Below are 13,493 nucleotides of genomic sequence, written 5' to 3' on the forward strand. Positions count from 1 at the left end.
CAGTCCAGGTCGGGGCCCCCTCTGGCCGCGGCGGACAGGGCTCAGCACTGGGCAGTCCAGGTCGGGGCCCCCTCTGGCCGCGGCGGACAGGGCTCCCCACTGGGCAGTCCAGGTTGGGGCCTCCTCTGGCCGCGGCTGACAGGGCTCAGCACTGGGCAGTCCAGGTCGGGGCCTCCTCTGGCCGCGGGCACAGCACATGGATGAGTGCTGGGAGGGGACAGTGAGGCACAGAGGTGGGTTTGGGGGGCAGAGTCTATCTGAGCCCGTGTCTCCTGTCTCCTCATGCCATCCCTGTTCGGGGGGCCAGCCGAGGTAGTGACCTTCATTCTCTGGAAGGGGAATCTGAAGTCTCAGAAGGGAGTGCAGGGGCCAGGGCCAGAACTCGGGTCTCACTTCCCTGGCCTCTCCTCTCTCCCATCCTTTGTCCTGGCGCAGCAGTTCAGCCTCGACAGAGCATTTACTGAAGGCCAGCAGTTTGCACATGTGGTCAGCTTCAAGCAGATACCGAGCTCATCCCATCTGACAGCTGAGGAAAATGAGACTCTGAGAGGTTAAGAAACTACCCTAAGGTCACACAGCCAGGCAGTGCCAAGGTTAAGTCCTGTCTGCCCAACTGCAGCTCTCTTCATGGTCTTGCGCTTCCTTCCCCGCCTTGGGAGAGAAGGCGCACAGGGTGGCTCACGGGCAGGGAACATGCCAGGGGCGATGCCCCTTGTTACCTGCTTGGCCCTCCTGAGGTCCTCATGCCTCACTGCCTTTTCTGCAGGGACTGAAGCCCATGGACTCCAACGGCTTGGCTGACCCCTACGTGAAGCTGCACCTCCTGCCAGGAGCCAGCAAGGTACCAGCTGGCCTGGGCCTCGGGAAAGCCAGGCACGCGGGGTTCCCAGCCAGGCCTAAAATAGCCTCTTCTGCCTGAATTTCTCCTCCGCCTATGCATGAGAATATCTTTGCCAGGGGCAAGGGGTGGCCCAGGAATGGGCCTCCCTCAGGGGGCTGGGGCCCTGCTCATCTCCACCCCAGAAACCTGGAAGTGGGGAGCTGCCAGCAGCCCCTCTCCTGTTCTTCAAGAGGCTCCCCAGTGTTGATCATGCCCCCCACCCGCATTTTATGTCCCAACCAGACACGGCTCATCTTGCAGCAGGAGTGAGTAGTTACTCTCCAGGTCAGATTTTTGTTCTGTTTGGAGAGAAAATGTACCATCCCGCCTGCTCCTCGCTTCCCTTCCAGCCCACCTGTTGATCGTTACCTTGCTTGGTTGAGTCCAGAATTCCGATCCCCGAGGAAACGCAGAAAGGACGAGAACAGAGACAGTAAAATCCAGCAGAGGCAGGTTTATTCAGAGAGCCCCGATTTCACAGGCAGTAGTTTTTATACATTTTACAATGCCTTCCCCCGCGGAATGCTCCCTCTGTGTTTCCTATGAAGACCCCCCCCCACTCCAGGAACTGATAAGCACATTCTTGGCAGGGGCGTCAAACATTCGTCTTAAGTCTACAGGCTCTAAACCCAGAAGGCAAAAGGGCGTTGGCTTGCAAGACAAATGTTTTGGCTTTCTGCTAAGCGTCTTTTAACAGCTCTGGGGAGGGAAAGTGGGGGTTAGTTCTCTCTCCGGATTCAGCCATTCAGAACACGGCTAAAAGTGGAAGTATGCTGTCTTTATTTTCCGCTTTGTTGTGTTACATTGACATGGGTGCCCTGAAAAACAAATTGCTGGGTTACTTAATTGTGGGGAAATGACCGATAAAAAACCTCTGTATCAGACATTCCACCAGACAAAAGAGGGCACTCTCTCTCACACACAATCTCACCAATTCTTCGTTTGGATCAAGGAAAGACAGTTCTTCGCTTGGCATGCCCCAGCCATGTTCGCTTCTCCTTGAGACCCTCTCTGTCACCCCCTCCTTAATCCAAAGTGCTTTGGCTTCATTGCCAAAGAATCCAATCAGTCATTTACATGTTAGTAAGAATTAGATTGGTCTCCAAGCCACCTCTTCTGGGTACAGTGTATTTCTAACCTCTCTTCAAGTAAAATGAAAACCTTTGTCCCCTCAAATGAATTTCAGCATGGAGAATGCTATTTGGAGAAACAGAGGAAATAAACCCAATAATAGCCAGAAATTGTTCCTTACCGCCTAGGAGTAGGTGATTCTCATTTCTGCTTCCCTACCCTATAGATACTTTTTTCCCAAAGGAAGATATCTCTGCTTTTTAATTTTAATGGAAGTTCAAAGGGGGCAGGTGAGCCACTGTCTGGCATTAGTGCTGATGATAGCCATCAGCCTAGAGGGTACCCCCTTTCCCCGAGAACCTCCAGTTGGGAGAAATGGAGTCCCTAGATTCTCCTAGGGGACGTGGGTTCCTAAGACACCCACCCACTCCAAATAGCTACAAAGGTGGGGTACTGGGCTGCTCCCCGCTGAGGCAGATGTCTGTCTGTCCATCTCTCTGGATTCTAGTCCAATAAGCTTCGTACAAAAACTCTACGGAACACCCGGAACCCCATCTGGAATGAGACACTCGTCTATCATGGCATCACGGATGAGGACATGCAGCGAAAGACTCTCAGGTGCCTGCCGGGAGGGACCTAGGGCTGGGCAGGCCGAGGGGCGAGGTGTCAGGGCGGGAGGGGTGTGCTCCGTAAATGGAAATGCGATTGTATGTAGTTTGTTTTGTTTCACCTGCTACAAAACAACGTATCTTTCTGGTAGAAACTTTTGAAAATACAAATAAGTGAAAATGTTAGATACTAACATCTGGACATCTGGGATGTGTGTGTGTGTGTGTGCGCAGAAGTTTATCTTATAAAATCGAGTGTTTATATTAAAGGACCATCCTGTGAGCTAATCACCCTCTTCCTGTGGCAATATGTTGGTGCCATCTCCTGTACTTCTACAGTGTTGCACTGAGTTGCATTTTAAATTTTTAACTAATAAATGAATACATTCTGCTTGCAAAAAGCATGAAGAAATATTAACTCGCGCCCCTTTGAAATGAGTCTGCTCTCCAGCCTCTGCATTCCTCCCAGAGTATGTGCCTGTTTGCATGACACACACGGTGCAGGCTGGTGTTTGCAGCGCAAAGCACCAGGCTGTATACTGTGGATCTTGGTCTTTTTTCTTTTCTTTTCTTTTTTCTTTTTTTTAAAGATTTCTTGATTTGTGCATTCAGAACTGGGGTACGGGCCAGAGGTTCAGGGTCGGTAAAAGGCTTCATCAGAGACAGAGCGGGGAGCAGAACAGGCAGATGCACTGAAATCCACTGCTGAGGGGAGCAGCGGGGGGACAGGCGAGGCCTGCTGCCATGTGGTCACCTCCCTGGCTGGATTGAACTCGGGCTGCAGCGGCTGTGGCTGGCTTCATAGCGCTGCGCTTTAACCTGTTGCACCACCAGGGAGGGCCCGAATTCTTTTTTTTTTTCCCTACGAAATCAGGCTTCTTTTGGGGAACTCTGTCCCCCATCCGCCTCTCTTCCTTCCCTCCCTTAATTCTATGGCTTTCATGCCTGAGCTGCCTTCTGGTTATATAGTGATAATCAATGGACGCTGTTGTTTGCAGGTTTTAAAACTTGTGTAAAGGTTGTCACCTGTATGTGACTCCTTCCCTGTGGGCCTTCGGACTGTTTCCAGATTTTCTCTATGGCAAAGTTTCACGTGTATTTAGCAAACTTTCTTGTGTAGGTGACTGTTGCTTTAGGATAGAATCCAAGGAGGAATATCTGCACGAGGTGTATATGGGTGTGTAAGCTTTAATTTTACAAGACATGCAAACTGCTTTTCAAATTGGTTCTTCGTAGCCCATCCCCACCAGTAAGTAAACAGTTTTACTGTGGTGTGGCATCCATTTAGGAAAGTAAGCATAGACCGTGCCCAGGCTGAGGAGTTTTAAGCATAGACCCAGTGCCCAGGCTGAGGAGTTTTCACAGAATGAACATGCTGGAATCAGAGAACTGAGCATTCCAGAACCACAGCAGCCCCCAGGGCTTCCTTCCAGGGAGGATTCTTCCTCAGGGCATTCACTGTCCTGACTTCTCCCAGGACAAATTAATTTAGTCTGACTTGGTGCCTCCTGTAAATGGATGTGTACACAGTCTCGGGTCTGTCTCCTCGTGTGTAATATTTGCGACAGCCACCCCAGGTGTGTGTCCTCACAGACCACTCCTTCTTATCGCCTTCAGAATTCCACTGTGTGAGGGTGACACAGCTTCATCCACCCGACAGTGAGCATTTGGCTAGTCTTGGCTTGGGGCTGTTATAAGTAAGCGCTGCTGGGAACTCTTAAGTTTTTGCTTATTATTTGATTAAACTTTTTTATTTTCTTACATCACTTCTCAGAACACTATTTGATTTCTCTCCTCAGGTTTGGTCCACCTTACTCTCCCACCGCATCACCTGGGAACTCTCGCCACAGTCCCTGGTGGTCCTCCCTCTTGTTTTGACCCCTCGCCTCACCCCTCCGTGCTGCATGCCTGAGACCTATGATCTGCCTACATATTTTGCCTTTTCCCAACCCTTTGTTCAGTTTCCCGATATCCCTCCTCTAAGTGAACCCACCAGGATTCTCCCTTTTCCTGCTGACTTACTGCATTGAGCGTAACCCCCTCCCACTCCATCCATGTTGCTGTGGGTGGCATGGATCTTGCTTTTTGATCACTGAGTAGTATTCCATTGTGTCTATATACCACATCTTCTTGATCCATTCATCTATTTTTTGGTATTTGGGTTGTTTCTCTATCTTTGCTGCTATAAGTAATGCCGTGGTAAACATAGTAGGTCAGGTTTGGGAACATTTTTCAAAGGAACATTCCAGAAGTTGTTTGTGGGAGCATGCATTTCTGCTGCATACCCACCAGTGTAACGACTGAGTCATTATGCACATTCCCGCGTGTCCATGCTTTAGTGCGGCCGTCCAATTCCATTTATACAAAGGTCAGAAACGGGACGGTGAATCCAGCCCCAGAGGTCAAGATCGGGTTATCCTCAGAGGGAGTTAGCGGCTAGGAGGGTCGCAAGGACTGGTATGTTCAAACGCCATCAGGTTATCACGTTAGGACGTGTGCTTCCCGCTCGCAGGTTATACTGCAGGAGAGAAGAGTGCAGAGGCCTGACCCAGGGGTTCCCGGGCCAGCGCCCAGAGCACATTCCTTGCCAGCTCAACCACAGCTCTTGGTACAGAGTAGGAGCTCAGCACCTGTTCTTCCTTTTCTCCCCACCCCCATGTCAACCCCAGGATCTCCGTCTGTGATGAGGACAAATTTGGCCACAACGAGTTCATCGGTGAGACCAGATTCTCACTCAAGAAACTGAAGCCCAACCAGAGGAAGAATTTCAATATCTGCCTGGAGCGCGTGATCCCAGTGAGTGCCTTTGGCCTGAGGTTGGATGGAAGGGAAGACTCTTCGGGGGGGCGGGGGGGCTTCTCCCTCTAGGCCCGCAGGAGGGGTGGAATGAACTGCAGGGTACCAGACATCAGAAGGGCTGCAGCTCTGTCGCCTGGCGGCTAAAGATTTCCAGCCAGAACTTTGGGGTAGAATCTGGCCATGTCCTCTCCACGCCCTGAGTTATGTGTCAGCGTCACTTCTCTGAGTGTCAGAGGCCTGGTTGGTGACGCTGGGCAGGGCAGTGCTGTGAGCCGCCTGGTGCAAGCCTGCTCTGTCACTTCCCAGGCTGTCAAAGCTCCGGCTTTGGTCAAGGATGAGGCTACTTTGGACCTCAGTTTTTCTCCCCTGTCATGTGATCGTTGGGATAGTTTCTGCCTCATAGGCAGGTTGCATGGAAGACATGATCCAAGCAGAACCTAGTGTGTAGTAAGCACTCGCGCCCGTTAGCTGGAGCTACTGCAGGAAGCGCTACGCCTTACCCGCCCCCCAGTCCTGGCAGGCGGGTAAACACCAGGCAGGTAAACGGGAGGCAGCATAGTTTAGTGCAGAAGGGCATGGACTCTGGCACCTCGTCCTCCTGGGTTCCACTCCTGGCCCTGCCACTGCTGGTCTCACCTGTGGCAAATTGCTTGACTTCTCTGGGCCTCAGTTTTCTCCTCTGCAGTTTGAAATGATACAGTACCAACCTCACAGGATCGTCTAAGTATTAAATGTGAGAGCAGCTGGGAAGCACCGGAACTACTGTTGTTAGATGTGGTGCTCACCTTTTTAGAAAGAACAGGAGCCTCCCTGAGGTTCTCCAGCTGAAGTGGAGAATTAGGCTTCAGTTAGGCTAGACCTGCGAACCACCTGCACGTTTTAACATGAGAGCCTTCCGAAGGCTCTCTGCTGGTTTCTCCCGGAGATTCTGACTTCGTGGGGTTGGCCAGGACCCAGTACTTTAGATTTTTGAAAATGCTCCAGCTTGCCCTTCTTTACAGATGAACCAAACGGGGCGCGGAGAGGGAGCCCAGTGGCCGAGGTCACACGCGAGGTGGGACTCGTGCTGTCAGGCCTGGGCCCAGGCTCCTCAACCAGGAGCAGGGGTGACCCCGCCCCGCCCCCAGGGCAGCCCCTGGGGGCAGGACGGGATCCCTACAGCGTCCCCCTGCCGGACGGCCAGGCTCAGATGGAGCCGCCATGGGCCACGCCCTGTCCTTACGGCACAAGCAAAGAAGCCAAACGCAGCAAGGAAAACTGCGAGGAAGAGGTTACACTGCGCACGGGACGCCAAATAGCACAACCCTGGGTGGGAAGCTTTTTCCCTGGGTCTTTGCCGATAACAGCGGGTTCTTTGGCTTCCTCCCTCCACTCAGCCGGTCCAGTTGTCAGGATGGTGACCAGGCCCTGCCAGGACAGTCAGCTCCTGGGTCTTCGCCATCCAGGGGCACAGAGGTGCAGGACGGCTGAGACCTGCAGTGGCCGCAGGACTGTTCTCCTGCCCGTTGCCTTTACCCCTGCCCCTGCCCACTCCCCACATGCCCCACCAAAAGCGGGCCCTGTCCTCGTCCTCCGATCTCAGGTCCCTGGATTTAACTAGTAGGTGGTCAGGTTCTGTTTCCCAGAGCCTTAGAATTCTGCAAAGGACTTCAGGGGCTTCAGGGGAAGAAACATCCCGGCCCCTGTGCCATGGGAAGCAGAGCAGGGGACTGCACCCGGTGTCTGCATGGGGCCTCTGCCACCGACGGGCTGCGCAGCCTTGGCAGGTGGCCGGACTGTTCTGAGCGTCAGCGTCCTCACCTGTGACATGGGGCCAGTGAGACAGCCTGGAGCATTAAGGTGCCAAATGGTTGGATACGTAAACGTCACCCAGAACGGCAAGAGCTGTAGGGCCACAGAGTCCTGCGACCTCCTCTCATGGCTCTGGGAGGTCCGAGGGCAGGAAGGGGGTTCGGCGAGGGAAGCTTCTCTTGCAGGTGGGTGGGCCCAGGTGACGTTCCCTTTTCTTTCTGTTCCTCCCTCTAAGATGAAGCGTGCGGGCACCACGGGGTCGGCCCGAGGCATGGCCCTTTATGAGGAGGAGGTGAGTACCGCGTGGGGAGGGGAGCCCCCGAGCCTGGCGCCGCCCTTTTCTCCGTCTTCGGCCGCTCGCCTACTCTTTCTCCCAAAGGCGCCTTTTGGGCCTCTGGACAGTTGCCTTTGCCCAAGGCATCAGAACTGAGGCTGCATGGCTGCTCGCGACCCCTGGGTGCCCCCTCCTCTCGTACCCAAGCCACACTCCAGCTCTTCAGCCTTGTTCTAGCAGCTCTGCTGGTGATTCTGAGGATCTAGAGCAGGGCCAGGCTCTCCCCGTGGAGCTGCAGGCCCTTTGCCATGTGTCACAGGCTGTGGTTGGACAATCGTGAGTGTCTATGCCCCACCCCCGTGTGGCTCCAGGGACTGTTCTTAGAAGACCAGTGGCTTGGAGGGAGTCTGAGCTGGGGCGGGGATCAGCTTGGGATCAAGTCAAGGCTTACACTCCGATCAGGGCCACAGCTCAGTCCATGGCTCCGCCTACATAGACCCTGATCTGGTGTGCCTGGGTCTGGCCCTCTGAACTTCTGCCACCTGCTGCTCCCTGGAGCCTGGGCCGCCCGCTGGGCGCGGAGCTGGCTGTACTAAGCACTTTCCACAGTGCTTTCCTGTGTTGACCGTCAGCCTGCTTGACCTTCTTCCCTCCTGGGCCCACACTTCTCTTCTCCTTCTGCAGCAGGTGGAGCGTGTTGGTGACATAGAGGAACGTGGCAAGATCCTGGTGTCTCTCATGTACAGCACACAACAGGGAGGCCTCGTTGTGGGCATCATACGCTGTGTGCACCTGGCCGCCATGGATGCCAATGGCTACTCGGATCCATTTGTCAAGCTGTGAGTCACTGCTTTGGGCCACGCGTGGGTCCCAGAGGGGTCCTGGATCCTTAGGAATGGAGACTGAAGGCGCTTCCCCAAGTCACTCTTCACTGAGGCCCAGAGAAGGGAAGGAACCTGTCCCAGGTCACATCGTGAGAAAGATGCCCAGAACTGACGAGTGTCCCTTTTGCTCATATGAGGTGGTGTGTAGCTGTGTGTCCTTCAGTGGGAGAGGGACAGCCATCTCCCAGCCTTTGTCTGGGGTCATGGCTGTGGTGTCGTGGCCATGGATTTCCGAGCGTAGTTAGGGAAGGCCATGGTCGCTTATGACCCCCATCATTACAGGTCAACCACCATTGAATCACAGGGTTCAACTCCCAGCTCTGCCAGCTGCTAACTGTGTGACTTTAACCTCTTTGAACCTCACTTTCTTCATGAAGACAATAGTCCCAATAATTCCAAGGGTGGGGGAAAGGTTGAAATGAAATATCGTACATAACTAGTTAGAATTGAGCCTGCTGCAGAAATGTTTAGATACCCTCAGTAGAATTCTGCCTTGCCTTGTGGCATCAAAAGCTGTGTTCTCATAGACATAATTGTAAGCACTGTCTCTGGATCCAGACTGCCTAGGTTGGATCCCAGCTCCTAGTGTCTTCAGTGTGTCTATAATTCAGCTTCGACCTTAACACCTCTGAGCCTCAATGTCTCCATCGGAAAAATGGGAAGATTTATACTGTATAGTCAGTCTTGTCTTCCAAGAAGCTGACACCACAGTAGGACGAGATATGTAAAGGATTTGTTGGGGAGACACCTGCAAAGGGAGATTGGGAGGCAGCTGGAAGAGGCTGGTGGAAACAACAGGTCTTGATGCAGCTCTGGTCCCGGTGGGAGTGCAGGGGAGGGAGGGAGCTTGGGCAGGAAGAGTCTTAGCCTGCAGCACAGTTCCGAGGCGTCACCTGGTTATCGGAGGAGCAAGCATCTCGCAGATGGGTGTCTGCCTGCTGTCCCAGACACCCAGGTGCTGGCTGAGATCAGTGAGAACACAGCCCTGAATTCAGAGCCCAGCAACGGGGCCGTCAATTCCATCCCTGGCCGTGGCAGCCCGTGGTACATTTCACGGGTCTGGCACCCAGTAGGTGCTCAAGCATGCTGCCTTTTGTAGCTACAAACAATGACCAGCACTGTTCTTATTCATGGCAAAGAACACGTGTTGGTTTTTCCTTCAGCCTGCACACAGCTGCCGCCGCCCCACTAAGAGCCTCACTGCCCGTAGTCCCGTGGAAATAGCCGGTCGGTGTTAGCTGTACCTCTGATTTTCTTTGAATGATGATTCAGCCAATGCAAGGACACAGTCAGGCAGGAGTTTGATTTCCAGGAGTCATCTAATTTTATTTTCTCATACGGCCTAAGAGCGAAAATCAGCTCATGGTGCTGCAGGCCTGCAGGCCGCTAAATCCCATCCACATGCAAATTAGTATTCTTAAGCAATCCTCCCAGCCGCCTGTTTCCATCAACCCCGACCCTTGAGAAGAGCTGAAGTTGCCCCAGAACAGCTGCCCTGGGCCGTGTGGGAAAGGAAACAGGAGGCTGTTAATCAGTGTAGGAGAAATCAAGATTTTGAAAGTCAGGGTTACCTTTATTGTTGCTCATCCCCTCGTACCTTTCAGTCCCCCCATTTGTGCCTCTTCTTGAAAATTATCCTCATAATCAGGCTTGTGGGTCAGGAAGAAGTGTTTGCTCTCTAGTCTGGGAAACTGAGTCACGCACACGCAGGAGGCGGTACAGTGAGTGGCCGCCCGCATCAGAATTCAGACACTTAGGTGGGAGCTGACTTCACCGACGCCCCCAGAACTTCTTGATCGGACACCTGCCACGTGCTATGCATCGTGCAAAGGCCCTGGGGCAGAGAAGAGGGTGGGTGGGTAGTGGGTGGCGAGCAGGAGCTCCGTGGGGCGGAGCAGAGACCCCAGTACATAGGCTCTGACAGCCGCATCCAGGACTCTGGACCTGATGGCGATGCGCAGGGTGAGCAGATTCCCCAGGGACAGCGGGGAGCAGAACAGGCAGACTGGGGAAGCACACTGCGAGGGGGCGCGGGGAGACGGAAGAGGTCTGCCGCCATGTGGGTCAGCCCCTGGCCGGAGATTGAACTCAAGCTGTGCTTTCACCACCAGGGAGGGCCCTAGATCTCTCTCTCTGTCTTTCTCTTTTTTTTTCTGGTCTATACAAACAGCCACTCCCCAGAGGTTGGGAGCAGCCCAGGGATGGTTGATGGTGAAGCCAGGCACCACCAGGCGGGCTCAGTTTGACCTACTGGGAGAAAGTGGTGGCTGAGAGCTCAGACCTCAGAGGCAGTAGTGAGCTTCCAGCCCAGCTGTGCGAGCTCAGGCAATGTCTCGGCCTCGCTGAGCCCTCAGTTGCCTTGTATGCAGGTCGGGTGGCTGCACTTCTGCCCCCCAGAGTGGGCGGCGGGTCAGACATGAGGTGCTGGCGTTGGCCGGCACCAGGAGATGTGCTAGTGCACTTTGATCGCTTCAGTGTCTGGTCACTCTCTGATTTGTTCATCGATTGTTCCCTGACACTGGAAGGTGTCAGTGGGGTCATCAGAAGACTAGTCTTACTCACTCCACTTCACCCATGAGAGCCTCTCGTGTCTCCTGTCAGGTGGCTGAAGCCAGACATGGGCAAGAAGGCCAAGCACAAGACCCAAATTAAGAAGAAAACCCTGAACCCTGAATTTAATGAGGTGAGGCCGTCCTGCTGCTGTTACCTCCCGCGCGTTTCCCCGGTGTGCGAGGGCAGTGGAGACCCTCCTAGGAAGAGGGAATGCAGACAGATGGAAAGCAGTCTCGTGTAGACCAGCTCAAATTAGCTAAAGGAGAGGTAGCGGGTCCCTCGTCACCAGAGGGAATCAAGCCTGGAACAAAAGTCTGTAGCTTAGGAATGCCACGGCTGGGGGGGCGCTCGTCTCTGGTGTGCCTGCCATTTCTGGTCCTTCGTAAACTGAAATGTGAGGACATCGACAGGGCGTGAGCTCTCTGCCTTCCGCCCGCCGCAGTCACTGCCGACGCCGGCGCGGCCTTCCTGAGGCCTGTCACTAGCCAGGCCTTTTGTGTCTCTTTCTTCTCTGTGTTCGGCCCAGGCCCCCCATAAGCATGCACTTTCTAAACAATGAGTCTCAGTTTTGTTTAAGTAACTCAAAGCTGGCCCCTCGCTTCTTCAGGTGAAGCCAAGTCTTTCCAACTCACGTCCCCTCAAAGCCCCTCACTCCCCCTTCCTCAAACCATTACACTGCAGGAAGGTCCCCGGCACCCCTCAGCCTTCACACCTGCTGCTCCCTCTCGGACTCCCCTCCACTCTTCCTCTCTGGCAAACTCCGGTCCACCCCTCAAGCCCGGTGCGTGAATGCCCCAGGCTTCATGCCGCCTCTCAGTTGTGCTGTCCCTCTGGATTGCAACGATCTGGGGACGGCCCTGGAGGTTCGGGAAATCCAGAAGTCTCTGCTCAACACAATGATCTGCTGTTAGACCAGGTCGGCTGTTACCGGTCTTTGACACACAGTGCAAGGTGGGGAAGGGAAGCTCCAGTACGTTTTTCTTACTGTGACGTTTTTCTCGGCACACACACGGGCACTGCGCAGTGGCAGCAGGCCCAGAAAATCACTGGCCAGTTGCTTCGCCGTCCGGACCCCAGGTTCCGCCTGCAGGGGGTTCCTCACTTCTGACTCATGAATCTCGAGTAATGAGCCCGTTAGCTTAGCCCTCTCCTAGATGACAAGTGGCGAGCAAGAAACCCAAATGCTCAGCACACTCATTAGCAATCGAGAATGCGTAAGGCCAGACCAGATGCCATTTATCCCTCACAGACCGGCATAGAAGTATTGGAAAATGTTGCCCCCGGTGCTGGTGCGTGTGTGCGGGAAGGCAGAGACTGCGCAGGGAGACGGCAAACTCGTCTGACTTCTCCAGGAAGTTTGTCAAAACATTCAGAAGCCTTAGTGTTTTGAAACTGAAATTCCATTTATTTTGGACATAGGTCCTATCGTCACATACTTGAAAACTCCAGAAACGCGAAAGGGTGTCCGTTCTGACCCCTCTCCTGCCCCCAGCTTCCAGCACCCACTTCTTTTCCTCTGAGACAACATTATCCAGCTCCAGATTTAAATATATCCTCTAAGAACTTGGTTATTGTCCACAAGTAGTTTCTGGGTATCATGTGTCCGCTGTTCTCCACCGTAACATTTTATGAACTCAGAAGTCCACTTCTTGGAATGTACCCGAATTAATCATTGCGAGTGGACGTGGCGGCTTAACGCCCTATCACTGGTCATTCGCAATCCTGACAAATTGGAAACAGCCTGAGCATTCGGCACTAGGGTATGGCACAGCCAGGCGCCAAGTCAGTGCGCTGGGGAAGTCGCCAGGACGCCCAGTCAGCCTCTCCCATTCGCGGCAGGCTGGAGCCAGTCACAGCTGGTCTGTTAGTCCGGCACGAGCCAGCGTGGCCGCGGGCTGTGGGCTGTGTTCTGCCCAGCCGTCAGACCGCAGGTTGGGGTTCTGTTTGGTTCGCTTGGCTGCTTCTGTCTCTTGCTTCCTTGTTTATTTTAACAAGGACTAGGAATAAATTTTACAAGTAGGCAGAAAATGTATCTAAAAACCAGAGTTTCCAGAAATAAAAGTAATCAAATAAAAATTAGATTCTCTGGAAATAGAAGCACTTGCGTCACTTTCAAATCCCGTCACTACCGTGACCCTCTGAGGGTGGGAGGGGCGGAGAATGTAAATACAATAAAATCAGAATCAGAATCATCGACGGCTTCAGATCCTTTAGATCGGAGACCTGCTGTAGGGAGGAGGGAGGGGCAGGACCAGGGCAGGGCGCGAAGGGCGCAGGGACTTGGCTGATGGGGACAGGAAACTGGTGATGGGAATTTCCTGGGGAAACCGGACATGTGCAGAAGTGAAGATGATGCCATAAATATATTTTAAAAACAAAACTAAATAAATTAACTTCAAAAGGAAAAGAAGAGCGTCTGGGGCCTGAGAGAGCAGAGGTGGGGGCGGCGGGCGGAGGCCCCGGGGACACTGAGCCCCGGGGACACTGAGCCCCGGGGGACACTGAGCCCCGGGGGACACTGAGCCCCGGGGACACTGAGCCCCGGGGGACACTGAGCCCCGGGGGACACTGAGCCCGGGGGACACTGAGCCCCGGGGACACTGAGCCCGGGGGACACTGAGCCCCGGGGACAC

At 53.9% G+C, this 13,493-nt stretch overlaps 1 protein-coding gene across 1 annotated transcript in view; it reads left to right on the top strand.

Annotated features, from left to right (window-relative positions):
* The window catches only part of RPH3A (rabphilin 3A), a 77,261-nt gene that overhangs the window by 62,583 nt on the left and 1,185 nt on the right, over positions 1–13,493 (top strand). The window contains exons 13-18 of the mRNA XM_012730890.1: positions 767–841; positions 2,460–2,569; positions 5,229–5,355; positions 7,385–7,441; positions 8,108–8,262; positions 10,909–10,990. Of these exons, the coding sequence (XP_012586344.1) occupies positions 767–841; positions 2,460–2,569; positions 5,229–5,355; positions 7,385–7,441; positions 8,108–8,262; positions 10,909–10,990 (606 nt within the window). The remainder of the gene's footprint in view (positions 1–766; positions 842–2,459; positions 2,570–5,228; positions 5,356–7,384; positions 7,442–8,107; positions 8,263–10,908; positions 10,991–13,493) is intronic.

Source organism: Condylura cristata, unplaced genomic scaffold (genome assembly GCF_000260355.1).
Source record: "Condylura cristata isolate star-nosed mole 26May11 unplaced genomic scaffold, ConCri1.0 scaffold00029, whole genome shotgun sequence".
Lineage (NCBI taxonomy): Eukaryota > Metazoa > Chordata > Mammalia > Eulipotyphla > Talpidae > Condylura > Condylura cristata.